The 25162-nt window shown below is 55.3% G+C and overlaps 4 protein-coding genes across 17 annotated transcripts; 3 read left to right on the plus strand and 1 right to left on the minus strand.

The window, feature by feature from the left end:
• Window positions 1-173: 173 nt before the first annotated feature.
• Mafg (MAF bZIP transcription factor G) lies at window positions 174-8632 on the plus strand. 3 transcript variants are annotated; one of them, XM_028787973.1, is made up of 4 exons: window positions 2459-3254; window positions 3600-3756; window positions 3861-3924; window positions 4005-8632. In XM_028787973.1, exons 1-4 carry the CDS (start codon window positions 3143-3145, stop codon window positions 4455-4457), a joined length of 786 nt encoding a protein of 261 aa, XP_028643806.1. In that variant the 5' UTR covers window positions 2459-3142; the 3' UTR covers window positions 4458-8632. The 3 variants fall into 3 exon arrangements, with proteins under 3 accessions (XP_028643808.1, XP_028643806.1, XP_028643807.1); XM_028787975.1 differs by lacking the exons at window positions 2459-3254; window positions 3600-3756 and adding an exon at window positions 174-359; XM_028787974.1 differs by lacking the exon at window positions 3600-3756.
• Window positions 8633-8743: 111 nt separating this feature from the next.
• Sirt7 (sirtuin 7) lies at window positions 8744-15443 on the plus strand. Of its 8 annotated transcripts, XR_003713974.1 has the most exons (12): window positions 8744-8882; window positions 8949-9086; window positions 9169-9273; window positions 11555-11625; window positions 11713-11785; window positions 12735-12833; window positions 12907-13143; window positions 13282-13362; window positions 13555-13661; window positions 13840-13938; window positions 14034-14119; window positions 14758-14865. XR_003713974.1 is itself a non-coding variant. In XM_028787969.1 (10 exons), the coding sequence occupies exons 1-10, from the start codon at window positions 8787-8789 to the stop codon at window positions 14957-14959; spliced, it is 1209 nt and encodes a 402-aa protein (XP_028643802.1). In that variant the 5' UTR covers window positions 8744-8786; the 3' UTR covers window positions 14960-15443. The 8 variants fall into 8 exon arrangements, 3 of the variants coding, with proteins under 3 accessions (XP_028643802.1, XP_028643803.1, XP_028643805.1); XR_003713973.1 differs by having other exon boundaries at window positions 14034-14875; XR_003713972.1 differs by having other exon boundaries at window positions 13840-14119.
• Window positions 15444-15715: 272 nt separating this feature from the next.
• Window positions 15716-23036, plus strand: Pcyt2 (phosphate cytidylyltransferase 2, ethanolamine). Of its 4 annotated transcripts, none has more exons than XM_028787922.1 (14): window positions 15716-15891; window positions 17449-17537; window positions 17962-18123; window positions 18665-18731; window positions 19368-19452; window positions 19664-19708; window positions 20011-20064; window positions 20502-20640; window positions 21068-21150; window positions 21441-21518; window positions 21723-21788; window positions 21942-22007; window positions 22157-22245; window positions 22338-23036. In XM_028787922.1, the coding sequence occupies exons 1-14, from the start codon at window positions 15803-15805 to the stop codon at window positions 22438-22440; spliced, it is 1215 nt and encodes a 404-aa protein (XP_028643755.1). In that variant the 5' UTR covers window positions 15716-15802; the 3' UTR covers window positions 22441-23036. The 4 variants fall into 4 exon arrangements, with proteins under 4 accessions (XP_028643755.1, XP_028643756.1, XP_028643759.1 ...); XM_028787925.1 differs by lacking the exon at window positions 15716-15891 and adding an exon at window positions 17266-17284; XM_028787923.1 differs by lacking the exon at window positions 20011-20064.
• A 1356-nt stretch (window positions 23037-24392) lies between these two features.
• Window positions 24393-25028, minus strand: Npb (neuropeptide B). Of its 2 annotated transcripts, none has more exons than XM_028787944.1 (2): window positions 24770-25028; window positions 24393-24657 (listed from the first exon to the last, which is right to left on the minus strand). In XM_028787944.1, the coding sequence occupies exons 1-2, from the start codon at window positions 24998-25000 to the stop codon at window positions 24565-24567; spliced, it is 324 nt and encodes a 107-aa protein (XP_028643777.1). In that variant the 5' UTR covers window positions 25001-25028; the 3' UTR covers window positions 24393-24564. The 2 variants fall into 2 exon arrangements, with proteins under 2 accessions (XP_028643777.1, XP_028643776.1); XM_028787943.1 differs by having other exon boundaries at window positions 24393-24693.
• Window positions 25029-25162: the final 134 nt, after the last annotated feature.

Below are 25162 nucleotides of genomic sequence, written 5' to 3' on the forward strand. Positions count from 1 at the left end.
CGCGGCGGGCGTTGCCAGGGGCGACGGCGCGGGGCTGCGCAGGCGTGATGGGGGCGCGCTAGCCTCGCTGCCGCCTCGCCTTTCCCTTTAAGCTTAGGCCAGCCGCGTCGCCGCTTCATGAATGGAACCCACGTGACCAAACATCATGTGACGTCTGAGGAGCGGCGGCGGCGGCGGCGGATTCTGAGCCCGGTCCGGCCCGGCCTTCCTAGCGCGCTTGGCCCGGCCCGCGCAAGCGGCCAGTCCTCCTAAGCCCCCGGCCGGGACCCTTCGCGCCCGACCCAGCCCCGCGCAGCCCCGGAGCGCGCGCGCGCGGCCCCGCCCCAGCCCCGCCTTGGCCCGCCCGGGCCCGCAGTGTGGTGAGTGCGCGGGGCTCGGGCGGGTGGCGGGGCCTGGCCTCGGGGTTGCGGCGCACCCGACGGCGGCGCGTGCCTTGGTTTCCCCGCCAGTCAAAAGCCGGCTGTTCCGGTGCCACCCCAGAGGCGGTGGACCGGGCGACGGCGAGGCTGGGGACCGGCGTGCGCGCGGCGGCGGCGGACCCCGGGTGCCCTGCGGGGGGCGCGATGTAAGGGCGAGGTGTGCGCGTCTGCCTGGGTCAGCGGGGTGGCCGCACCGAGCTGCTGACTCATCAGGTGTCCGTCGGCTTCCGCGCGGGCGGGGTCGCGCGCGGGCCCACGGGGGAGGCGGCGGGGAGACCCTGCTGCGCGGCTTGGGCTCGCCACGCGCGTGCGAGCCCAGCGGAGACGTGCTGAGTCATCAGCATGAGGTCACTCGGTGCTCCTGCTGACGCTGGGCCAGGGCGGGGGGCCGGGGCCCGCTATCGGCCAGTCTAGTCGGAGTCAGGGCTAGATCCCGGCGGTGAAGGTCGGGCCAGGATCCGGGGTCGTGTTAAGTTTGACGGACCTGTGAGTTGGAGGCAGAGGCCACGAAGGAGGCATTACAGGGACGCGCCGCAGGTTTCTCCCGGGGTGGAAGGTAAAGCCCCAGGCTTGCGCATCCCTCCCAGGCTCTTGGGCTCCTGGCTCGGGTCCCACAACTGGGGCAGTTCCCCAAACTGGGAGATGGATCGCTGTACGCCGAGGGGAGGAGCTTAGGTGGGCCGAGCCCGCTTGTCTGGGAAGCAAGCTTTCCTTCTGAGTGACCCTGAATGGCCAGGCTGCGTCGGTCCTGGATGGAGAAGAGCGGGAGGCAGGGGAGAAGGGTGCGTGGCTTGAAAGAAGCAGAGGCAGCTCTAACCTGCTAAGGCGAGCAAAGGGTGGATCTAGGGAGCTGGTGGGAGTTTTGAGGTGCAACCATGGAGTGGAAGATGTATTTCTATGTATCCCAATGTTACACCTTTCAGAAGAATTTGGGGTCCCACTGTTTGTTGTCTGAAGTTACCACAAAGCATGTGCCCTGTTGGGTGTCGGGAGACTCTTGGGAAGTGACTGTTTGTGTGGGGTGTGGCCAAATGGCTGTTTACTGACTTATCTGTTGTGAAGGTTCTTGAACTCTAGTCTGTATTGCTTTCCTTGCCCAGGGATTCATGGCTAGACTAAGCTTACCTTGTGGTTTGTGCTAAGGGGTGTCCCCTCAACATTCAGCACACTGAGCCCTGAGGCTGCTTGTAGGTGCAGTGTTTTCTTTTGGGGTGGACCTTTACGCCCTATGATACTTCAAGGTCTCAGAAAAGTGTTAAACTCTGGAGGCACTATGCTTCAGTGAACTTAACGTCTTAAGTTCTTTTCAAATAAATGTCAGTTTCTGAAGGAGGGAAGACCTAAGTTGGGGTCTCCTGCATTGAGGTTTACAGGCAAGGTTGAGCAAGGAAGGGTCACTGTCTTGCTTGAGACTAATGTCCATATTATCCAGTGTGACAGGACAGAGGTGCCCAAACTTTTTCTTTCTGTCAGGCCTGAATGGGTGAACCAGAGTCCCTTGGTGCCTTGAGACTGTCCATAGCTGTAAGTACTTGGAGGACTGAGTTCAGCTTCTCTGAGCTTCTTCCCCAGGCTCTGGAAAGCTCTCAGGTATCCCTCAGCACAGCTGTCCCCCAAAACTGTCTGCCTAGTCACTGTGTGTCCCCAGGTTTGCGGAAGCCAGGCAGGTAGCTGGAAGCATTGGCTTTCCTGAGACCTGCCCCTCCCCCTTAAGCATACATGAGTATACACATGCACGTTTGCTCGCGCGGGCACACACACACGCACACACCTTTGATCAGGAGGTGGTTGGCTGCACTTGTGCTGAGTTCAGGCCTTTGGTGGAGGGTAAAATCTGTTGAGGAGGCACTTTGCAGCTCCCAGCCGCCACACTGCACTTTTCTGTGCGAGCTCAGGAAGTCACAGTTTTTCAGCAGTCTGTCTGTGAGGGAAGCTCCTGCTAGGTCTGTCCCCCCTCACCTCGATTTACGGCTCCTAGTGTGAGTCTGGGGCTAACTTTTTTTTTTTTTTTTTTTGGCTTGGTTTTTCGAGACAGGGTTTCTCTGAGGCTAACTTGTAAGAAAGACATTTGCCTTTTAGACCTCTAGGTCTGAGTTCTGCCTTTGTCTTTGATCTAGCAGAACTGTTACCTCTGAAAATGCTTGTAATCTAGTCCTGTAGAAGTGTCTCTGGTTTGTGTGCTCAGTGTTTGCAAGTAGCCACACCTCCTGTTCAAGGCCAAGTGTAGTAGGGTAAGACTAGTAAGAACATTAGTGCTGTCTGGCTCACACTTTAGTTCTTTTGATAGATGGGCTCCCCACCCAGCACATTTTTGCCTGAAGTGCTCACAGCCTTCAGTCTCCTGAAGGAGACCTGCAACAGCCTCACCTGCAGGTCCTTCCTCAGTTCCCTGCATCTAACCTGGAAAGGAGAGGATGTACCCATGGGACTGGCGGGTGTTGGGCTAAGTGGGGATTCCCAGCCTAGGTATACAATAATGTCCTTGGCAAGGCTTTAGAAAGCTGAAAATGAGATTGAGCCCAGAGGGGCGGCTGACCGTAGGAGGTAGCTGTTTTGCTTTTGTTCCCTGGCCCTGTGGTCACTGACCCTAGGCAGAGAGCCAAAGACCAGTCAGTGACCCAAAGGGGCTGGCTCTTGCCTGCTTCCAGCTAACAGTGCTCTTCCTCTGCTAATTGTGGGAGCCCTTGTGAAACACCCTGTGTCGGGTGGGGCAAGAGTACAGGATGCTGCAACCAAGCCACAGGATGGTTACCCCATCTGTAAAGGAGATGGACGGGCAGGACTGGAGGGGCCTGGGCTCAGCTCCTCCCAGCCGGATTGCCTGCTACCTGGAAGGTGAGAGGATTCCCAGTCAGCCAGTTAGAACAAACCTGGTCCTCTGCCAGAACAAGGCAGGAAGCAACCTCCTGAGTCCTAGAGGGAGAAAGGGCTTTCCTTTGTCCTGCGCCAGCTTAGGGAACATATATGGGAAGTGGGACCTTGGAATATGGGGTCCCTGACTGACCCTTGCTTGCTGCTGGTCCCAGTAGTGGGTCTCCTGGGGAACTGCTGGCTGGCCAAAGGAACGGGAGAACAGCTCAGGAAGGGAGGGAGGCGATACGCTGAGTCAGCATGACTCGCCAGGAACAGGGCGCTCTGGGGCAGCACTGGGGTTATTTTTAAAGCTCAGCTTCCTTCTAGGCTTGCCCCTCCTGCAGCCCAGACCTTCTAATCTCTCTCTGCTCCCTTTGTCTGCTGCCTTCACACCGCTGCTGCTGCTTCTTCCCTGGGAAAAAAATCTCCCCGACCTCCCAGCTGGCTCTCTAGGGAAAGGGCCTTCTGAAGCAGCCAAGCTCAGGTCAGGTGAGGGGCAAGGTTCTGTGGGCTGAGCACTAGGCTGCAAGCTTCCTGTTGGGGTGTGAGAGAGTCTCGGGGTACTGACCTCTGCTCTGTGTCTTGCAGAGAGCCTGCTCACTGTGTCCCCCGGGTTATGACGACCCCCAATAAAGGAAACAAGGCCTTAAAGGTGAGTGGAGAGGCTGGACTTGGGGTGTGATGGGCTGGGCATTCCTACTCTGCTGTGACCTGTGTGCTGTACCACTCCAGGTGAAGCGGGAGCCAGGCGAGAATGGCACCAGCTTGACCGATGAGGAACTGGTAACCATGTCGGTGCGAGAGTTGAACCAGCACCTGCGAGGCCTATCCAAGGAAGAGATTATCCAGCTGAAGCAGCGCCGACGCACACTGAAGAACCGTGGCTACGCAGCCAGCTGTCGGGTGAAGCGGGTGACACAGAAGGAGGAGCTGGAGAAACAGAAGGCGGAGCTACAGCAGGAGGTGGAGAAGCTGGCCTCAGAAAATGCCAGCATGAAGCTGGAGCTTGATGCGCTGCGCTCCAAGTATGAGGCCCTGCAGAACTTTGCCAGGACCGTGGCCCGTAGCCCTGTGGCCCCAGCTCGGGGTCCCCTTGCTGCTGGCCTGGGGCCCCTGGTCCCTGGTAAGGTGGCTGCCACCAGCGTCATCACAATAGTAAAGTCCAAGACGGATGCTCGGTCATAGGGACACGTGCAGTTGCCAGGCAGGTCTTTGAGGGGCCACTAGGTATGTGGCAAAGTTGGCAGCCCCGTCCCTGTCCCTCCTCCTTTCTTTTCCCTTTCTCCTCTCCCTTCCCTCTTTCCTTCCCTGCAAAGCACAACCTGCACCCAGGGGCACGGGCTGAGCCCCTTGATCATCTTTGTTGTCACGCCTGTGTTTTGTACGTTGGGATTGGCCAGTTCAACAGTGATGTTGGGTTGCCCCTAACCCCTTTGTACCAAGGCCATGCAGGCTAGGAGTCCAGAGTGGGCACTGTGGGGATGGACGAGCGTGCACGTGGGAAGTGTACTGGGCTTGGGTCTGCCCTTGTCTCCCTGGTGGTCTGCAGTGGGACTTGAGCGCTTTCTTTTCAGATGTCCAGTGGGCCTCTCAGCTTGATCCAGAAGGAAGAGATGGGCTCTGCCCTGAGAAGCAGTTATGTGTTGAAGCCCCTGGATGGGTAGGCCACCAGCCTGGGCACTGGGGCAGGAACCATGGTGCTGGAGCCTGGCACAGTGACCGGACAAGACCAAATCGCTGGTTCTGAGTGTGGGTGGAAGGTGTGTCAGTGTCCTGCGATGGGTCCGGTGTCGCTGTTTACATGACCTGTTTGTGTGGTTAGATAGCCCTTTATTTAAAAGAGAAGTTCCTTTTACGGAGTTATTAAATTATATGTTTAAGAGCTAAAAAGAAAAAAAAAGCTGCAGAGTATTTATAAAATTGTCTTAAAAAACAAAAACAAAAAAAAAATTTGACCGTATAAATGGAAAAGGGAAGAAAGTATAGTAGAAACTTTGTTAGTTTAAAAAAAAATCCCTTTCTTGTAAACCTGGGGACAGCTCTGTGGCTGTTGGAGTTTAGTTTTTATACACAGAGTTATCAGACATTACTTATAAAACTTAGTTTAAAAAAAAAAAAGAAAAAGAAAAAAGAAAAAAAAAAGCCAAGCTGCAAGCCTACCAGAGGCTGCCCTCTTTGATATCTCTTTTGCAACTGTACCGAAAGTGACTTACTCCTTTGCCCTTCCTGCTTCCGTCTTGCCGGTGCCGTGGTGTTGTCCGTGCCTGGTGAGGTTTTGTGCAGCCGTAAAGTGCTGGTGCTTCTGGTGACCTTTGACCTGTGGCTGTCCCTGTGTTTTGTGTGTATGTATGTGTGTTTGTTTGTTTTCTTTTTTGGATTTTTGTGTGGTTTTGCTTCTGCTGGCTTGCTGGACCCAGGCAGAAGTGCTCCGCTGGAGTATAGGAGACTGCCGCGGGCTCGCATCCCTCTGCGCTCGTTCATTCCTCGGTCACGTGGTCCCTCCGAGCCTTGGCTTGGCATTGTGGGTCTAAGGCAGTGGCAGAGTGAGTGAAGTCGGGAGCTCTCGGCCCATGCTGCTTCCACATCCACCACCTCTGGCCCTGGGTGGTGACATTGCAGGGACCAAGGTGTCACTGTGGGTGCCCACAGGGCTGTGGCCTACCTGTCCTTGGCCGTCTTCCTTCTGGCCTCAGCTTAGTTGCTATAGGCTTCACTAGGGCCTCAGCTAGACCGCCCCGGGGGGCCTACCTTGTGGGTTGGGAGTCCTGTCACTCACGTGTTTCTGAAACCCTGTTCTGTGGGGTCCCCACTGGGAGCAACTCATTCTTCCCTGTCTCACTGTGAGAGCCTGGGGGCCTCCACCATTGCCAGACAAGGGCTTTGGCCCTAGGGCCAGGTCTGTTCTTCCCCAGTGTCTGCAGCTCTTGGCTCTGGGCCCTTATTTTGCCTCCTTCAGGATCTGCGTCTTCCAGGGATCCGCTGTTCGACTTGGAGGTGCTTCTCTGCAGGTTTCAAGCCTGTCACCTCACCCCAGCTTTCCAGTGGAGGCTGCCCACCTTCCAGGCTTGGCTCAGGAAGCTCCTCATAGGCGGATACCCACCTGCAAGAGGCTATATCCCTGTGTGGTCACATGGCTTGTGGCCTCCTGCTGACATTGCTGGTGTCTTCTCTGGGGCCCTGGATCCCTGAAAAGCACAGAAATGTGGTCTGGGGAAAGGGAAGACTGGCCTGATAGGCCTTTACCTCGCAGGCAGCAGGGTTTTCACTCAGTTTGACACAGCATGCAGTGCGCCCTGGCGTGTGGTGGGCTGCTTTGGCCCAAGGTGCTCCGACACTCCCGCTGATGCCTGAGTCAGACATGAGTGGAAATCTGGACTGTCGAGTACAAGTTACAGGTGACCTCATCCCCTCCCTTTGGTTCTCTAACTGATATCCAGATGAGCTGTCGATGCCGACTGTGGCAGCTGAGCTGGCGTGGATTATACCCATGCCTAAAGGAGGAGAGGGGCAAGCTTTCTGAGTTCTTTGGTACTGGCTTGGCTGTTGTGCGTAGCTGAGGATGGTCCTCTGTGCATGTAGGTCCAGCTTGGCGGGAGGATGAGGAATAGGAGGCTGAGGCTGGATATGTGCTAAACAGGAGTGCTAGATCCTTGCTTCTGAACAGGATAGAGCCATGCGCAAGGCTTTCAGGTTTGCAGCATCTGCTTCTTGAGTCTGGGGACTTTCCCTGTTGAGCCAGCCCTGCAGCTCCACTCCTTGTCCTTTCCCCTTGGTTTCCTGACAGTAAATCCTGTGTCCAGTTGTGACTGTTGCTGTTTTTCTGATCATTGTTAATTCCGTTTTCCTACTGTGAGGGTGTTGTGTTTGACTTTCTGACACAGCGAATGGAGAGCTTGGGCTGAGGCCGGGTCTCCCAAACGTCTCCGCTAAGTAAACCATAATGTGTGACTTCCCTCCTATCTTGACTTTGCCTGACTCCTTCCTTGGACATGGACACTCAGATATCAAAGAAAATCCCCAGGAGATAGATCTTCTGTAGAGTATAGTCCCAGAGAGTCCCCCTCTCCGTTGTGTCTAGCTGCTGATCTGGGTGTTGTACCATCAGTGCAGGGATTCCCTGGCAACACTGAGTGAGTTATACAGGAATCACTACCATCACCAGGCTTCCCAACAGGCTGTTCTCAGTTAATCTTTCAGGTCTGTGTGTACTGTGTTAGCAGCAGCCTTGGTGTTCAGGGCCAGTGTTTGCAGTTTTGATAAGCTACAGCCCACGTGGAGATGGTGAGGCCACTTCCCTGCTACCTCCCTCTCTGGTGTGGCCACTTGGCCAAAGCTCCCATCCACAGCTGGGATGTCTGAGCCACAGCCTGCTACACTGTTTCCGCTCTGGGATCTTCTGAGTTACTTTTTTAGGCTGTGGTTTGGTGAAAGGAACCAACACATTAACGATCACCCCCTTCCCCCTCCCAGAAGCCACTGAATAATTCTTGGCATGCCTTCTCAGTGCCATTGGCTGCCTGGTTTGGGAGCAGTTATGGAGAAGAGGACAGAATCAGTACCACACAATCATGGATGTGCCAGAGCTGCTCACAGCTTGCCTGTTTCTGGCGTGTGTCCTGGGTGTGTGCTATACCTGCTGGGCCAGCTGCACACATGGACCCTGCCCCTGGAGCATTAATAGCTCGGGTGTCTCTGGAAGTCTGAGGTAGAGTGTTCTAGGAAGTGTCCCCATAGAATTCCCTGTTCTCTATGGCCCCAGTTGGGCTTTTGTCCCCTCCAGCAACTTTATGCCCCAACCGCACCTTTCCTCCCATTCTCTCTGTCTGCTAGTTTCTGAAGCCTTTAACCAAATGGGAATGGTACAGAAAGCCTTCTCCTGGCAACTTAGGGCAACAGGACAAGGGCTATTGCGTGTCCAGCTCTGTTGGTCTCCTGGTGCTGAGAGGTGTGTCCAAGCAGAGTTGATCAGCCCCTGCCTGCCCTGCAGGGCTGAAGCCAGGGGGAGGTGAGAGAGTACCCTAAGTGGGGTGAGGATCCTTAAACATCCAAGTGAGGAGGGGCTGTTGTGTGGCTACAAGGTGAGACCCTGTCTCCTGCACCTGGGTAGGGCCATCGGGGATCTGGCTGCAAGGTGAGGCTTGGACTTCCCATCAGTGGAGAGCGATCAGTCACCTGGCCTCAGCAGGCAGCAGCCTTGGTGCCCACCCGTGCCCTGCGCAGTATTTATTGCTAAATTATTGTCCAGGAGGGGCGGCACGGGGCCTGGCCCCCCGGGTATTTATTGCTGTACATAGTGTATGTTTGTGATATATAAGGTTTTCTTTATTTTGTATATGATCAATAAACGCCTTTTAAAGAGATCTGGTGGTGTTTCTTTGAAACCCGAGGGAGCAAGAGAGAGACCGGGATGGGAAGGGCGAGCCGGAAGGGGTGGGAAGGGCCGGGCGCGCGCATGCGTCTCTGTAGCTGCCGGATGAGGCGGAAGCGGAAGCCGGAAGCGCAGTCAAAGGAGCGATGGCAGCCGGTGGCGGTCTGAGTCGCTCGGAGCGCAAAGCGGCTGAGCGGGTCCGGAGGCTGCGAGAGGAGCAGCAGCGGGAGCGCCTCCGCCAGGTAAGCCACTGCCGTGCCCGCGCTCGCGCCGGCGCGCGCGGTCGCTCACCTACCGCTCGTCCTTAGGTGTCACGCATCCTGCGGAAGGCGGCTGCAGAGCGCAGCGCGGAGGAGGGCCGGCTCCTGGCCGAGAGCGAGGATCTGGTGACCGAGCTGCAGGGTCGGAGCCGGCGGCGTGAGGGCCTGAAGCGCCGCCAAGAGGAGGCGAGTCGGGGGCAGCGGGTGTTGAGCTGTAGGCTGCAGGCTGCGAGCTGCAGCCGGAATAACCAGCTCTGGTTCCTGTCAGGTGTGTGATGACCCAGAGGAGTTGCGGAGGAAGGTCCGCGAACTGGCTGGAGCTGTCCGAAGTGCCAGACACTTGGTTGTCTATACAGGCGCTGGGATCAGCACGGTAAGCGAGGGACTGCGCGTTGCTCCAGGTGTGGGGCGCCCCCTTCTGGGACACAAACTTGGGCTGTACAGTTGCTGGAGTTCAAATGCTCGCTCGCCTTTGAAGTAACTTCAAGGTGTCCTTTCTCGGAGACCTGAAGCAATTCTAAATTTAAGATTTAACTAAGGCGAAGTGACAATGGTGGCACATGCCTTTAACTTCAGCACTTTGGAGACAGGAAGATCTTTGTAAGTTCAAGACCAGCCTGATCTGCATAGGGAGTTCCAGGTCAGCCAGGGCTAAAGAATAAGTCAATAAATAAATAATAATTTAGCTAAGTCAAAGAGTTTTAGAATGCTTAATTTATGATAGCCAATCAAACACGAAACAGTAGCAGGGCATAGTAACCAACTGACTGCTAATGCCTTCTCCTTTAAAGTGGAGACAGACCGATTCATCCACATGATGTGGACAAACTGGAGCCCTAGACTTTCTCCTCAGCCTGTACTCCTTGAAGAAAGATAAATGGAAAACCAGTGTCGAGCCCAAATCTCTAATCTAGGGACTCAGGAGGTAGAGCAGGAAGATCAGCATCAAGATCTTGAGACCAGCCTGGTTCAAAACTTGATGCAAGACTCTGCCTCAAAAAAATAAAAAAATAAAAAATAAAACCCCAAAAAACAGACAGAGTCACGTCACAGTACAACAGGTACATTCGAGAAATGCTGCACTCTTGACTCTGAGAACCTTCCTGGGCTGAGGGATGACTAGCTTTGAACATGTGACTGACTTCTCTGTATGATCTTGTGAGAGTGTGGAGTATTTGACCCAGGTGAACTCAGATGGTTTCAATTCTGAAGAAGCCCTAGGGTGGTCTGCAGAGACGGCTCAGTGGGTAGCGTGCTTGCTATGCAAGCATGAGAGCCTGCATTTGGACTCTCAGAATCCATATGAAGAAGCTAAGCAGTGCCACACTCCTGTAACCCCAGAACTGGGAAGACAAGCTGAGAGAGAGGACCCCCTGATCCTGCTGCCTAGGCAGCCTAACCAAATCCATGAGCTCCAGGTGCAGTGAGAGACTTATCAACAACGACAACAGAAAAGTGGGGGAGGTAGTGAGATGGCTCACTGAGTAATTAGGCACTTGCTCCCAACCTCAGAGCCCATGCGATAGAAGAGAACTGACCAATACAAGGGGCCTTCTGACTTTTACATGTGCATCATGACACTTGCACATCCCTGTCCACAAATGTGTTGAGAGAAAAAAAAATAAGGTGTACGTTGAGATTCACGCACCAACACGTGCAACACCTGTGTCTACTACATGCATGTGCACAAATGCCAACACCCATGCGGGCATACACACAGACAAAAGAAGACCTTTGTTACAAAGGTAGCAGCCAGCAGTCATAAGCACACAGGTACAGTGCAATGACAGGGTCAGACCTAAAGTCCTTAGAGCTGGGAAAGCCCTTGGTGTCCTTGCTGCCGGAGTGGCGTCGTAGGGCTCTGCAAGGAAATGTGAGGGCAGGAAGTGTGACAGACAGCAATGGCCCAGGAGCAAATAAAGAGCATTCGCTATTCCAACTCAGACGTCAGACATAAGCATTTGGGGCCTAGCCCCTCATAGCTGTGTGGTGACCCAGTTACGACTTTATAACAGTGACTCTACAAACCTGGTGGCAGCTAAATACCACTTGCAGCTCATAAATATGACCTAAGCACCATTTGAGGTTCCTTCTTCGGTGTATTGGAATTCCTTGCCAGGTGGTAGGTACTTCTTTGAACTTAAGCAGCAGTGTATACAGGAATTTCCCAGCTAGGATCCAAAGACTCCCGGCTCCTAGATGGTGTTTGTTTGTTTGTTTCTCGTGGAAAATTACTTAACATCTACATCTATAGAGGTTTTAGGTTAAGTTGGACTAAAACACTCAGAGCTGCAGAGTATAAGTATGTGGACAGAGAACTTCCTCCTGGGGCTCATTATTTGCCAAACATGACCTCAACTCTAAAACCCGCTCCTCCGGACACTGATGAGCCTAACTAATTCTCCTCTTCAGTGTTCAAGACAGTTGTGGACACAGCTGCTCACTGCTAGGAAGGACCCTCAGTTAGGGTAGAGTTCTCCAGTATGCGAAAGGGTGAGATGGCCCAGACAGGACAAGACAGTCATTTGGATGGAGGAAAAGAGCCATACTGGGGTACATCCCACTTGGAGATCAGACAGGTCAGCAGACGATGGAACAGAATCAAATTTATAGGCATGCCCTCTATGGGGTATTCTTTTTGTCCACATGTGCAGGCAGCTTCTATCCCAGATTACCGGGGTCCTAATGGAGTATGGACACTGCTTCAGAAAGGAAGACCTGTGAGGTGAGCATGCCACAGCTTTCTTCCACGGTTAGGGACGAGCTGCACCTGCCTGGCAGCCCCTCACCTCTGCCCTCTCAAATCCTACAGTGCTGCTGACCTAAGCGAAGCGGAGCCTACCCTCACCCACATGAGCATCACCCGTTTACACGAGCAAAAGCTGGTAAGAAAGCCAGCATGGCGGCCTGCGGCGGGGGTGGCACACATCTTCACTTCCAGTGCTTGGGAGGCAGAGGCTTGGTCAAGGACAGCCTGGTCAAGAGTGAGTTCCAGGACAGCCAGGGCTACACAGAGAAATTCTGTCTTGGAAAAAAACAAAACAAAAAACTGGAAAGAGGGCTGGAGAGATGGCTCGTTGGTTAAGAGCATTGACTGCTCTTCCAGAGGTCCTGAGTTCAAATCCCAGCAACCACATGGTGGCTCACAACCATCTGTAATGAGATCTGATGCCCTCTTCTGGTGTGTCTGAAGACAGCTACAGTGTATTCATAATAAATAAATAAATAAATCTTAAAAAAAAAAAAAAAAAAAACTGGAAAGAACCCAGAGCTGTACTTTGGGGCCCAGACGGGAATCCATTCCACCTCTTAGTCAACCCTGTGATAAACAGTCCAGCGCTCAGACTCCTGTTTGCTCCCCGCTCTGCTTTCTTCTCTCCAAGAAGAGTAGCTCCTGTCCTCAGCCATTAGCGTTCAGCTTCCCATTCAGAGTCTTTAGAGAACAGCCTAGCTTCAGAGGAGGCTTGTCAGAAACCTCCAGAGATCTGCTGAGCAAGCCTAGGCTCTGGGGGGGCTGGGGGAGGGGGCGACTTGAAAGAGGATGACCCAAGAAGTTACTGATCCAAGGTAGGTATATAGTCCTGCCCTCCCCTGTGTGACCAGTGCCCCAAACTGCTCCTCGGCTTGCAAGAACAGTACAGATGCTCACCTTCTTAGCTGCTTCCAGTATATCAGAGGAGAACATGGCACCCTCCTACCTCGGGACCTCCTGGGTTGCGGTTGCTTCTTGTTTTGGGAACCTTGTCCCTTGGGCAGACTAGGTTCAGAATAATTCCACTGCCGCAGTGCGCTTCCCCCTTCCCTTACTTACCTACACCATCTTCTGTCTTCCAGGTGCAACATGTGGTGTCTCAGAACTGCGACGGGCTCCACCTGCGGAGTGGGTTGCCGCGGACCGCCATCTCGGAGCTCCATGGGAATATGTATATTGAAGTGAGCAGTACCCAGAGGGACCTGGGGCCTGGGCGACAGGCAGATGTCACTCACTGCGCCCTCTCCTCCTCAGGTCTGCACCTCCTGCATCCCCAACAGAGAGTACGTACGAGTGTTTGACGTGACCGAGCGTACCGCCCTCCACCGACACCTGACAGGCCGGACCTGCCATAAGTGTGGGACTCAGCTCCGGGATACCATTGTGCACTTTGGGGAGAGGGGGACGTTAGGGCAGCCTCTGAACTGGGAGGCAGCGACTGAGGCTGCTAGCAAAGCAGACACAATCCTGTGTTTAGGGTCCAGCTTGAAGGTATGTGCTGACAATACCATGCCACTCACTGTGGATTGAGCATGTTACCGGCCTGCCTCCCCAGGGCTATCAGCCCCAGGGCAGCAGGTTTTTCGTCTCAGTCATCCTCTGCTGTCTTGTGTTTGTCCACTTGAACAGGTACTAAAGAAATATCCCCGCCTCTGGTGTATGACGAAGCCTCCAAGCCGTCGCCCCAAACTCTACATTGTGAACTTGCAGGTAACCATGGGTGTGTAGAGCTTCCTCCTCAGACCTGGGCCTCAGATGGGAGGAGACAGGGAGATGTGCCACTTGTACATCCTGAAAGTCCTGTACAGGCTCAAGGGTGTTCCCGGGGAATGGGGGGACCCAATCTGCAGGGGACAAGCAAAGGGGAGGAAGTCGGCTCTCATCTGCCTCTCTTGTCTTCAGTGGACCCCGAAGGATGACTGGGCTGCCCTGAAGCTTCATGGGAGATGTGATGATGTAATGCAGCTCCTCATGGATGAACTGGGCCTGGAGATCCCTGTCTACAGTCGGTGAGTGGGTGCAGCATGACCCCATTCCTGCCCCTCTGTGTGACAGGCCGTGTCTGTCTCCTATAAGCATCAGAGGGACTGGCCAAGGCTCTACCGTGTACATGTGCACACCCTCCCGCCCTGACTCTCTGAGGAGAGGAGGGGTCTGCCAGCGTGCTCTACAGGATGCTCCCCACAGATGGTTTGCAGCCTGGGTGGACAGCCGTGAGGGGTGACGACTGTGCAACGCTGGTCAGACAGAATCTGTGTCCTTGGTCTGGGGATATTTGGGGAAAATGTAAGCAAACTGACTTGATACAGAATTGTGATAATTTAGACTTGGCGTGTATATTGAGTGAAAAGTTTACACTTTCTTTCTCTGTGAATTTTCAGGGTCTTATAGGGGAAATCAATAACTTCTTTTAATCAAAGGGTTCAAGAAATTAAGGATCCCTTCACCTCTGGGCCTGGCAATTCTTGTATGTTATGTTTGTGGTGTTTTGTGACGTGGGCCTCTCCTGTACTGCATTGTTAGTGTTGTTGTTGGTTGTTTCCTTTTTTTTTTTTTCAAACATTAACTTAGCTCATTTTTTTAATCAGTGCTTATTTGTATCTTACGTTTATGATATGTGGTTCTACATTTCAATCAGACACATGATTTCTTCATGGTGTAGTCTGTAGGCCACACCTCCCTAGTCAACTGGCCTCTTCCCCCCATCCCTGTCATGCAGTCTGGGAAGAGGAAAAGGGTCTGGTCCACCTGCCCCCATCCATACAAGTGAAAGGTGGGGCCCAGAGTTGCTAGCAAGTTATCCTTGGAGACGGAGCCATCCTGTGGCTAGCACGACCCCTTCCTCTGTGTGCAGAGCCCACTGACAGCGGGTGAGACACAGAAGAGGCTGCTGCTGGCCTTTGATTGCCGCCCAGGAAGGTTTTCCCTCGCAGCTCTTCTGTGGCTTGGTGACACTGAAGCTGCTTCTAGCCAGAGCCCAGCCAGATTGAGACAAAGGGGAAGGGGTGGGCTGACAGGCGGCCTCAGACAGCTTTCCCATGCCTGGGAGGTGTTGTGATTTGAGGGGTTTTCAGAGCTACCTGATACTGCTTTTCTTTCTGTTAGGTGGCAGGACCCAATCTTCTCCTTGGCAACTCCCCTCCGTGCTGGTGAAGAAGGCAGCCACAGTCGGAAGTCCCTGTGCAGAAGCAGAGAAGAGGCCCCCCCTGGGGACCAGAGCGCCCCACTTGCCTCCGCTCCCCCCATCCTAGGAGGCTGGTTTGGCAGGGGCTGTGCCAAGCGAGCAAAAAGGAAGAAAGCAGCATAGCCCGGTGTTGACAGAGAACAGTTGGGACTTTGCAGATGGCTTGACCCTTGTTCAGGGGCCCAGGTCACCGTGAAGGCGGGAGTGCCCCCACCGGATCTAGTGGAAGGAACTTTGGGGGGTGGTGACACTTCGCGGTGACAGTCGTTTTTTAGCCATTTGTCCTTGTGGAAAGCCTCTCTTGCACTGCTGTGATGCCCCACTACGGGCTTGATCTTCAAGGACACCTCCCTCCTATTCACCCTTGTACAAAGGTGGCAGCAAGGCCTTGGGGAGAGGAGCTCCAGTCTTTCCCAGGTCTGGCCAGCAGAAGAGTCCACCACTGCCTTACCTCACTCTCCAGGCTAGTCTCAGGGCCTCCCTCTTTCTACTACTTATTACTGAAAAGTGTTCACTTTCTAGAAACCTTTTTCTGTATTGGGTATGCGGCACAGGGAGGATCTAAGCCTCCAGTCTGAGCAAGTCTTATTAAACATCTCTCTATTGCTTTGGTGTCCCGTTGACTATCACACGCACCTGAGGGCCAACATCGAGGTGCTTTTGAAGAACCCAGTCCGTAGGAATGCTCAAGGCGCGGCAAGCCGCAAGCGCACTTGTGGTACTAACCTGCCCAGTTCGCCAGAGGAGAAGTCAGATGCAAAGTCCGGGCCACCTCCAACACAGACCATTGGCCGCTCAAGTTGGGTGGAGGGGTGTGGCCCGGTTAGGGGCGGGGCCCCGGGTAGCGCACGCCATTGGCTGCGCCAAGCGGGTGAGACCCGCGTGAGCACGCGCAAGCGTCGAGGGCGGGGCAACGGTGCTGTGTGTCGCGGGAGCTGGCAGGACTTGCGGGGGGCCTCTGGTGCCATGATCCGGAACGGGCACGGGGCTGCCGGCGCTGCTGGGCTGAAGGGTCCGGCGAGCCAGCGCACCGTGCGGGTGTGGTGCGACGGCTGGTGAGTGGGGCGGCGAGGGACGGGCGGTCGCCTCGGCGTCACGCACCGGCCGTTGGCGGATCCTGAGTCTTCTGAGGCCGCACGAGGCAACCTGGCCTCCGGTCACTTAGAAGTGTAGCGTGCAGACACGGGTGCATCGGGCGGTGCACTTCCCAAAAACCGGAAATGCGGCTGTCTGTTCGCCTTAGGCATTTACCCAGGTTACCAGGGCTGGAAGGCCATGAGCTTCTCTGGCAACTCAGCCCGTGACGTCTCTTTAAGAAAGTCCTGGAGCTGTCAACAAGCCGAAGAGACGTTGTTGGCCTTTCTATAACTTAACCATCCTCAGCCCTTCGTCGTGCCTACCCCTGGTGGATGAGAAGGGCTGCAGAATGGTCACCAGGGCTATTCGGAGCGGATTAAGCTAGACTTTGTGCGTTTCTTGTTTGGTTTTGGTGCTGAGGATGAGATCCATAACCTTGTAGGCTATGTACAGGCAAGTGCACCATCACTGAATTTTAACTTCAGCCCCCTAATGTTCTCTTGCACCTGAGTCACCAGCAATGGCTTTGACTTCGTGTCAGCGGACTATGACCTTGGCCCCACCACAATCCTGGGCCCAGTGCCACCATCCCAGAAGCAGACTCTGACCTCTGATCCTGCCCTGCCCGTCTAGTGGGCACCAGGGCTGTCCCAGAATTTACTGGTTATCACTGTCCCACCTCCCACCCCGTGCACTGTGGTGTTCACCTGATGATAACCCACTAGGGTTCTAGAGGAAGCACAGCAGAGCCTGTGGCCCAGCACTGGCCCATGGTGAACAATACAGGTGGTCCCGGTACACACTGGGACACCCTCAGTGCCCAGCATGTTGCTGGCTTCTGTATAGCTTGACCTTGATAAAATACTTGTGGCCAGACCTAGATTTGAGGATAAAAGCTCAGTGCCAGGTGACAGGCATTTGTTCCCTCAGAGAGCTAAGCCAGGCCACGGGGGTGGGAAACTGTAGGCTTGTCTCAGGGTAGAACAGAGTTTGCTCCCAACTCAGGACTGCTCACTTGTTTCAGAGCTCGAGTGCAGCTTGTTGATCAAGGGGTACTGTTCTTGTTTAGGGTGCAGAAGTTTCCATGTTCAGATCCTGAACAAACTTTTGTATCTTGCGGGCTAGGGATGTAGCTCAGACTGGGCTACATGAGACCTTATTGTCTAAAGAAAAAAAAAAGAAAGAAAGAAAAAAGCACAGAAGCATCAGGAGGCACCAAGAGGGCAGAGACAGCCTAAGACATGAGAAATGGCTAAACGTCTGTCAGTGAACAGCTGTCTTGGGAGCTCACCAGCCAGGCCTTGCACCTGAATTTGCCACTCTTGTTAGACCTGGCACTGACTGAGTCCTGCCCTAGGTCCAGTACCTAAGGTATGGGCAACTGAGAACTGACTTCCCTCTGTAAGCCCAACCCTCTGGGATCTGGCCTGGGAGCCCTGGTGTAGCTTCTCAAGGAGCAAAGCTGTACCCCACACAAATCTCCCAGTTTCCTGTCATATCAGTACAGGACCTGACTGCCCTGTCTGTCCTCACAGCTATGACATGGTGCATTATGGTCACTCCAACCAGCTACGCCAGGCACGGGCCATGGGAGACTACCTCATCGTGGGTGTCCACACTGACGGTAAGGTGTGGGCCACTGTGGCTGAGACTCAGGCCAACCGATCAAGCCTGCAGGGCGCGGGGAGAGGAGGTAGGGTGGGGTGGGGTACGGGGTGGGCAGGATGATTCCTGTAACGCAGGCTGGTCCCAGCTATAGACAGCTGTGGCAACACTGGACAGTCTCCTCAGCTGTATTGTCTGCCCCCATCCTGGCTCTCGAAACAGAAGAGGCTAATCCCTCTTCCTAGTTACAGGCCTTCCTTGTTAACCAGCAGATCCTGAGCACATGTGCTAGCCAGGGGACAATGCTATTGGCACAGGGACCTGCCTTGCGGACTGATGCCAGATTACCACTGCATACCATTGCACACTTTATAGCCTTGAGATCCAGGCTCCTGAAGACTCGGATGTCACTTATTCTGTTTCGTCCTCTGCTCTGTCCCTAGAGGAGATTGCCAAGCATAAGGGGCCCCCGGTGTTCACCCAGGAGGAGAGGTACAAGATGGTACAGGCCATCAAGTGGGTGGATGAAGTGGTGCCCGCCGCTCCCTACGTCACTACACTGGAGACACTGGACAAGCACAACTGTGACTTCTGTGTTCACGGCAGTGAGTGGGCAGGGCCTGGAGATGGGGGCTGGGCAGTCAGACCTGTTGACAAGTCAGAGAGACAGGGGGCCTCTCATCCCATCTCATCCAACGCACACACCAGAAACCTCTGCAACCATCCCCCAGGGCAATGGCAAAGTGAAAGGGTGCGCTGGGGATGGAGAGTTCTGGTCCCTGGAGGCTCTGAGTTAAGAATCTCTGTTTATGAGCCTAGTCTGCTGGCACCTAACTATCGTCTCAGCATCAGTACTGAGGAGGCTGATAGAGGGATATTAAGCGTTCCAGATCAGCCGGGCAGTGGCGGCGCACGCCTTTAATCCCAGCGTTTGGGAGGCAGAGGCAGAAAGATCTCTGAGTTCAAGGCCGTCCTGATTTATAAAGCAAGTTCCAGGACAGCCAGGATTATTATCCAGGGTGTGTTATGCAGCCTTATCCCAAAAAGAGTTCCAGATCACCCTGGGCTACACAGCAAGACATGCACCGCCCCCTCTTAGAATAACAACAAAACAGAAATCCCTTTCTGTGTGCATGTCGCTTCCAGATGACATCACGCTGACAGTAGATGGCCGAGATACCTATGAGGAAGTGAAGCAAGCCGGGAGGTACAGGTAGGTCCAGGGAGTGGGGCTCAGGAGGAGACCCCTTCCTAGTTCTCATCGCTGTGTTGACATACCCCGCAAGGCATTTGGGCCCCGGTCAGGTGTGGAAAGTGCAGGACAGAATGCTTTGTGTGGCCAGCCTCGGGGCTTCTGCACAGCACTCCCAGACAGAGCTCTGCAGGAATGGCCGCATTCTCCATCTGCGCTGTTTGTAGGGCATCCGTAGACTCGGTGGTGTCTCCCGTGCCTCTGGAGAGCCAGCTTTTTACTTTAATTAACTGTAATTTAAAGAGCCAGCTGTAGCCAGCGGTTCCTGCAGGGACAGAGCAGCCAGGAATTCCCTTGTCAGAGAATACACAGCAGGGTTTGGGCCTCGGTGCAGTAGAGGCCAGAGGGAACGGTGTCGGAATGGGGACCAGAGAAGTTGTGTCCTAAATGTGGCTCGCCTACTCCCTGGAGTTAAGTGGTACAGCTGAGTGATCCCTCCGCTTCTGTCACCAGTATGAGCCCATTACTCCTGCCCCAGTCTGGTTTTCTATCGTGGGTGGCGCTGGGTTAGGGTCGTGTCCCTCAGGTGGCTTCTGCCTGTAGCAGAGCCTCAGGAGTGTATGCTGGATGAAAACCTCCACCTTACCTCTGTCCCAGAGAGTGCAAACGCACCCAGGGTGTGTCCACCACAGACCTCGTGGGTCGCATGCTGCTGGTGACCAAGGCCCACCATAGCAGCCAGGTGAGTCCAAAGGGATGGGGTCTGGGAGCTAAGGATGGGGTCCCTGGGCTAAGGACACAGCCAGGAGGGAGGGGCACCTCCTAGCCACCCTTGGGTTTATCCTGTTTCTCTCCCCAACCATCCCCTTAGTGGGCTCTGGGGCCATGGCGTGCTGGTCCAGGGTTGGCAGTCAAGAGGGCAAGGTCCCTTAGTCTCTTGCCCTTGTGTGCAGGAGATGTCCTCTGAGTACCGGGAATATGCTGACAGTTTTGGCAAGGTGAGTACACCTGGCTTGCTGAGGCCACTCTGGAAATACAGCTGACATTCCTGCCCAGCCCCACCCCCCCTTAGGCTTCCCATGGGGAAAGGTTGGCCCAGAACTTCAGTGTCTGCCCTCCTCCCTCTCTTTCCCAGTGCTGACCAGGTACTGACCATCAGGCTTGGCCAGCTTCTGGATGCTGGGAGGGAGGACAGGCAAGAGGTGGCCAGTCCCAGCAGCCACTTCTTGGAGGAGGAGCAAGGACTGCCCACCTACAGGTGGCATCTAACCAAATGGCCTGGCCCTCTCTCCCTTTGTAGCCCCCTCACCCGACACCTGCCGGGGACACACTTTCCTCAGAAGTCTCCTCCCAGGTGACCAGATGGTGGCCTCAGGGTGCCGGGTCCCTCAGAGGGCTGTGTCTACTGGCCACTGGGCTCTTTCTGCGCCTGCTCCTGGTGGTGTGTTGCTAGGCAGAGCTGGTGTTGTCTGCAGTATCTTCTGTGGCCACCGGGTGGAGCCACAGTCCTGCTAGCTACAGTGGTCCTGCGTGGCCTTACCATGGTGTGTCCCTGCCCCTACCCCAAGTGCCTGCCTGACACAGCCCCCAGCTGTGCTGCTGGGTTATTCGCAGGCTGGGGTTGGTGGGGGAGTCCAGCCTGTACTGCTCTTTGTATATCTCCCATCACCCACACTTACAATAGGGGCACAGGGAGCCCTGGGCTCAGAAGAATGACCAAGGGGAGGGTGCTGGGTGAGGGACACACATAGAGGCCTCTACCACTGACTGGTTCCTTCTCTCGACTAACAGTGCCCTGGTGGGCAGAGCCCCTGGACAGGGGTGTCCCAGTTTCTACAGACATCCCAGAAGATCATCCAGTTTGCTTCTGGGAAGGAGCCCCAGCCGGGGGAGACAGTCATCTATGTGGCTGGTGCCTTTGACCTGTTCCGTATCCTCCTAGAGCCTCTGCTGCCCCGAAGTCATGCCACAGAGAGGGACCCATAGACTCTAAGGCTCCAGGGTTGAGCTGGGTTGTAGTGGGTACAGCCTTCATCAGGGAGCATGGCAAGGAGTCCGCTGGGTACTGGCTGTTGGGGACCTACCTTACTAGCCCATTACTGCTACCTTAGTTGTTTTCTTCTTCGATCATGGGGTTGGGGATGGAACACGGGGCTCAGTGTACCTGAGGCAAGTGATCTCCTGTTGAGCTACAACCCCCCTCTTCCCCCAAGTCTTGCTCTCTTGAGACAGAATTTTCCTCTGTAGTCCAGGCTGACCTAGAACTTGCAGTACTCCTGCCTCCGCCATGCAAATGCTGGGTTTACAAGAGAACACCATCATACACAGCTAGTTACTGCTTCTTAATCTGGATGTAGACATCGGGCACGTGGACTTCCTACAGGAGGTGCACAAGCTAGCCAAGAGGCCCTACGTCATCGCCGGCCTACACTTTGACCAGGTCTCTGCCCTCCTCCTTGCTTGCTTCTCAGCACCCCATCAGCTGATGATGGGGTCCCTCAGGGGCCTTGCTGGGGTCAGTGTTGGGCACAGGTGTCTTCTAAAGGAGTGAGGAGGCCCCAGGTGCCTAGCGAAGGCAAGCTTGGTTCTCTTCTGGAGCCCAGGACAGCCCTGCCTAGGGTGTGCTATGAGAGGGGGCACTTTTCCCAGCTTCTGCCCACGACGGCCAGCTGGGAGGGAAGGCACTGTACATTTGAGGTCCTCCAGCTGAGCCAAACTCACTGGCCCTAGGAAGTGAACCGGTACAAGGGCAAGAACTACCCCATCATGAACCTGCATGAGCGGACGCTCAGTGTGCTGGCTTGCCGGGTAAGTGAGCTGGGAGTCAGGCAGCTGGGTCTGATTGATACAGTTTCTTTCCCCTACTGAGGAGTCTGGGGGTACCCCTTGCCTGCTGGCCCCAGCCGTGCCGCCCCACCCCCGCTGGCTCCCCTGGGCCTCTTCTGCCACCTGCTAGCCCTGGTTCTCCAGGGCTGAGGACTGAGTGAGTTGCTTCCCTGGCTGTTTCTGCAGTATGTTTCAGAAGTGGTGATCGGGGCACCATACTCCGTCACAGCAGAGCTCCTGAGTCACTTCAAGGTGAGGCTTCGCTTGGAGTTCTCTTGAGCAGAACATGATGCCAATGTTCCTAGAGGCTCTTGCCTGTTTTCTTGGGTCTGGGCTAGCCCTAAGTGGTTGCCAGTGGTGGCATAGTGTCTCTGAGGAAGTCTCCTGACCCTGTTCCCTTTCCAGGTGGACCTGGTGTGTCATGGGAAGACAGAAATTGTACCTGACAGGGATGGGTCTGACCCCTACCAGGTGGGTTGTCCCGGCCTGGGCTGCCTCTGGGAAGCAGGTGCAATCATCCTTGCTGGTATTGGTCTCCCATGGGTGGAAGGGCACCTGGGGGTGTCTTTGTGATCAAGAGACCTCTCATCTCTCACTTTTCTTCCCATTGAGCCCTCCAGGAGCCCAAGAGAAGAGGCATCTTCTGTCAGATTGACAGTGGCAGTGACCTCACCACAGACCTGATTGTGCAAAGGATCATCAAAAACAGGTGTGTCCCCTCCCTCTTCCCTCCCCCTCCCCGGGTTGGCAGTGAGCCAACCCTGTATTGGAGAGAACCAGCTTATTTCTGTCTGGCCTCAGGTTGGAATATGAAGCACGGAATCAGAAGAAGGAAGCCAAGGAATTAGCCTTTCTGGAGGCCATGAGGCAACAGGAGACACCGCCTGGAGGGGAGACTGACTAGCTTCTGACCGACCCGGAGATGTCACTCACACCCTTGCCCTGTGCCCACCTCCTCCCTCCCTGCCCTGCTCTGCTTCTGTGTCTTGGTGTCAGCTCACACAATTCCAAAGGAAACCGGCCTTGCTGAGGGTGCTGTTCCTGCCTGCCTGTGAGGCGCCCACCTTGCAGCAGGCTCTCAGTCCCTTCCACTGAGCTGTCAGAGAGGGTAGCGAGGCAGCCCCATGGACAGGATAAGCAGACACACCTGGGACTGGAGGAGTGTCGCTGTGTATCCTTGGCATCCCCGGGTTCCAACTGCCACTGCCCCTGGCCTGGCTGGGGACACCCCTCCTGCCTGACTGGAAGCTGCTCCTCTGCCCACGGAGCTTTGGTGAAAGGTCCAGAGGCGACCTCTGTTCCTGGGTCACCTTGCACGCGGGCACCTTCTACCTTGGGGCACGTTCTAGCACCCCATTTCTGACTCCTAGAAGGTGCACTTGCCCTAATGGCTGGGCCAGCATGGCTGTCCTCCGCACAGACTTCCTGGTCCTTGTTTTGTACCTCAGTGGCTGATGTAAACCTCTTTGGCTCAACTGAATAAAGCCTGGTGGGAAGTGCTCTGTGGGCTCCTAACCCTGGGAAGGAGCAGGAAACCCATCCACATCCACGGCAAGAGCGCTCTCAGAAAAGGGAGGGAGAGTGGGGTCAGGAGGCTGGGAGCTTGTGCACCTGCCCCTGCCTCTCCCATAGACTACGGGATCTAGATCTGGGCACCCTGGCAGGTGAACTCAGAGCCCAGCAGTTGCTGAGGCCCCTCTAGCTGCCTCTTGGTGGTTGGTTGTGGGGAGACTAGCTCAGCGATGAAGCAACTGACAGGAATGGTGAAGCCAGGGATACCCCTAAACACGGATTCTGGTGGGACTCTCCAACCCGGTGCCCAGTCAGCTCCTGAAGCTGATAGACCTGCCCGGGCTCCTCCCTTTGAGGCAGGAGACCTCTGTGAATGTTTCAGACCTAGAGTCAGGATCTGGAGAAGGGCCACACATACCTCCAGCCTGGACAGTCCTGGGCATCTTTTCCTTACCTCGGCCCTGCTGCCTGCTAGGTATGGGTAGTGCCCACACTAGGATCCCAGGGCTGTGAAACACGGAACAGTCTCGGGTCAAGGAAGCCATCTGAGTATGCTGCTGCCTGGACCCAGGGGCTGGTCCCCAAGGTGACACTGCACAGGCAGCCATGGTCTTATGGCACCCTGGGTGGGGCGTGGCTGATGAGGGCACCACAGAGAGGATGCCCTCAACAGCAGTCTTGGTGCTCAGACCAGAGCTTGGGTACTTGAGGTGGCACCTGCTTCACCCGTGTCTGCCTTGGGCTAGAGGGAAAGCAAGGCAAAAGCGAAATGGCTGCCCACTTGGCTCTGTGACCCAGAACATGTGAGGAGCACACCAGGCGGGCCACCGAGCCCTGCCGTCCCTCTGGAAGGCGCCCAGGCCAAGCGTCTCCCTGACGCTGTGGGTGGATCTAAGGACTCCCGTGCAGTTCTGCCTTTGCTCTGGATCTGCACACCAGTTGTCCTCTGTGGTTTGTTGCACACACAGTAGCTGTGTGCATAGTCCTTCAAGGCCTATGGGAGGGGCTTCGCCTGGGATGAGGCAGGATATAGAGCAGGGCTTTCTAAAAGAACCTATGCGCTCGGACCGACACGGGTGGCTCTGAAAGACTGAGGGGCAGGATGGTACTGCCTGAGGATCCTCTGGGGGTTATTTTAAATGGCCTGCTACTATCTACGCCCCGTGCCTATTGCTTAAGAAGGGAGTCACCTGTTCGGACTCTGGAGTAGGGGTGTGGGCTCTATCCCCTTTCTGGCTTTGTAGAAGAGGGAAAGACCCAACCAGGGCACAGAAGGGAAATCAAGCAATCATCACCCAGGGACCCACTCAGCCAGGCACCCGCTCGCAGGAGCGCTTGTCAGTGTCCAGAGACAGTTTTGCGTCTTTATTCGTTTAGTCATTTGCTGTGGAGCATGGTGGGAATTAGGGGCCACAGGAGCCAAACCACGCAGGGCCTGTGCTACTTCAAGGAAGACTGGGCATGGGTGGTGGAGGGAGAGAGTCACCGGCCGCAGCGTCTAGGTTTGAGTTGGGGTTCAGGCGCTCGGGCACTCAGCCTTGTGCAGCGACAAGAAGACGTCCGCCTTACACTGGAAAGTCCCTCGGCTGTTGAGTTGCCGCTGGCAGCTCTGCAGGTTCGGGGTCACATCTTTGACACACAGGGCCTGGGTAGGAGGTGGAGGCTGAGGGCCCGCCCCTGTCCCACCAGCTCCCGCCACCCACCCACCTGCTCGCACTCACCAGGCTCCTTACGCTGGCGCGGATCTCCAAGTTGCGCAGAGGTCCGGTTCCCACCCGGAGTGCTGGGGACTCGGAGCGTCGCGTGGACGGGAACCTGTGGAAACTTGACAATAGCCCCGCGGCGCGACCCACCGAGTAGGGGTGGGATCCCGCCGCAGGCTTGTACCACGCAAGGGCTGACGGCAGGAGCAGCGCCAGGGCGGCGGCCACCAGCGTCCTACACCGGGCCATGGAGCAGTGCGGCAGGGGCAGGCAGAAGGTGGCGGCAGAAGTATGCGAACCAGCCTGGGCTTTATATTTACAATGGGGGCGGGGACAGAGGCAGGGAGGGGGACGAGGAGTGGGCGACAGGAAGGAGTGGAGCACAGGCTGCGAGTGGAAAATCAGTGGGAT

This window comes from Grammomys surdaster, unplaced genomic scaffold (assembly GCF_004785775.1).
Source record: "Grammomys surdaster isolate TR1022 unplaced genomic scaffold, NIH_TR_1.0 125688, whole genome shotgun sequence".
Taxonomy (NCBI): Eukaryota; Metazoa; Chordata; class Mammalia; order Rodentia; family Muridae; genus Grammomys; species Grammomys surdaster.

Bases quoted from the DNA above. Each gene is read 5' to 3' on its own strand.
- Mafg (XM_028787973.1), top strand. From the start codon at position 3,143: ATGCTGCAACCAAGCCACAGGATGGTTACCCCATCTGTAAAGGAGATG. The intron at 3,757-3,860 runs GTCAGGTGAGGG...TGTGTCTTGCAG, and splicing joins TCTGAAGCAGCCAAGCTCAG to AGAGCCTGCTCACTGTGTCC. The intron at 3,925-4,004 runs GTGAGTGGAGAG...GTACCACTCCAG, and splicing joins AAGGAAACAAGGCCTTAAAG to GTGAAGCGGGAGCCAGGCGA.
- Sirt7 (XM_028787969.1), top strand. From the start codon at position 8,787: ATGGCAGCCGGTGGCGGTCTGAGTCGCTCGGAGCGCAAAGCGGCTGAG. The intron at 9,087-9,168 runs GCGAGTCGGGGG...GGTTCCTGTCAG, and splicing joins TGAAGCGCCGCCAAGAGGAG to GTGTGTGATGACCCAGAGGA. The intron at 13,144-13,281 runs GTATGTGCTGAC...CCACTTGAACAG, and splicing joins GTTTAGGGTCCAGCTTGAAG to GTACTAAAGAAATATCCCCG.
- Pcyt2 (XM_028787922.1), top strand. From the start codon at position 15,803: ATGATCCGGAACGGGCACGGGGCTGCCGGCGCTGCTGGGCTGAAGGGT. The intron at 21,789-21,941 runs GTGAGGCTTCGC...TTCCCTTTCCAG, and splicing joins AGCTCCTGAGTCACTTCAAG to GTGGACCTGGTGTGTCATGG. The intron at 22,246-22,337 runs GTGTGTCCCCTC...GTCTGGCCTCAG, and splicing joins CAAAGGATCATCAAAAACAG to GTTGGAATATGAAGCACGGA.
- Npb (XM_028787943.1), bottom strand. From the start codon at position 25,000: ATGGCCCGGTGTAGGACGCTGGTGGCCGCCGCCCTGGCGCTGCTCCTG. The intron at 24,694-24,769 runs GTGAGTGCGAGC...CCTCCTACCCAG, and splicing joins GCGCCAGCGTAAGGAGCCTG to GCCCTGTGTGTCAAAGATGT.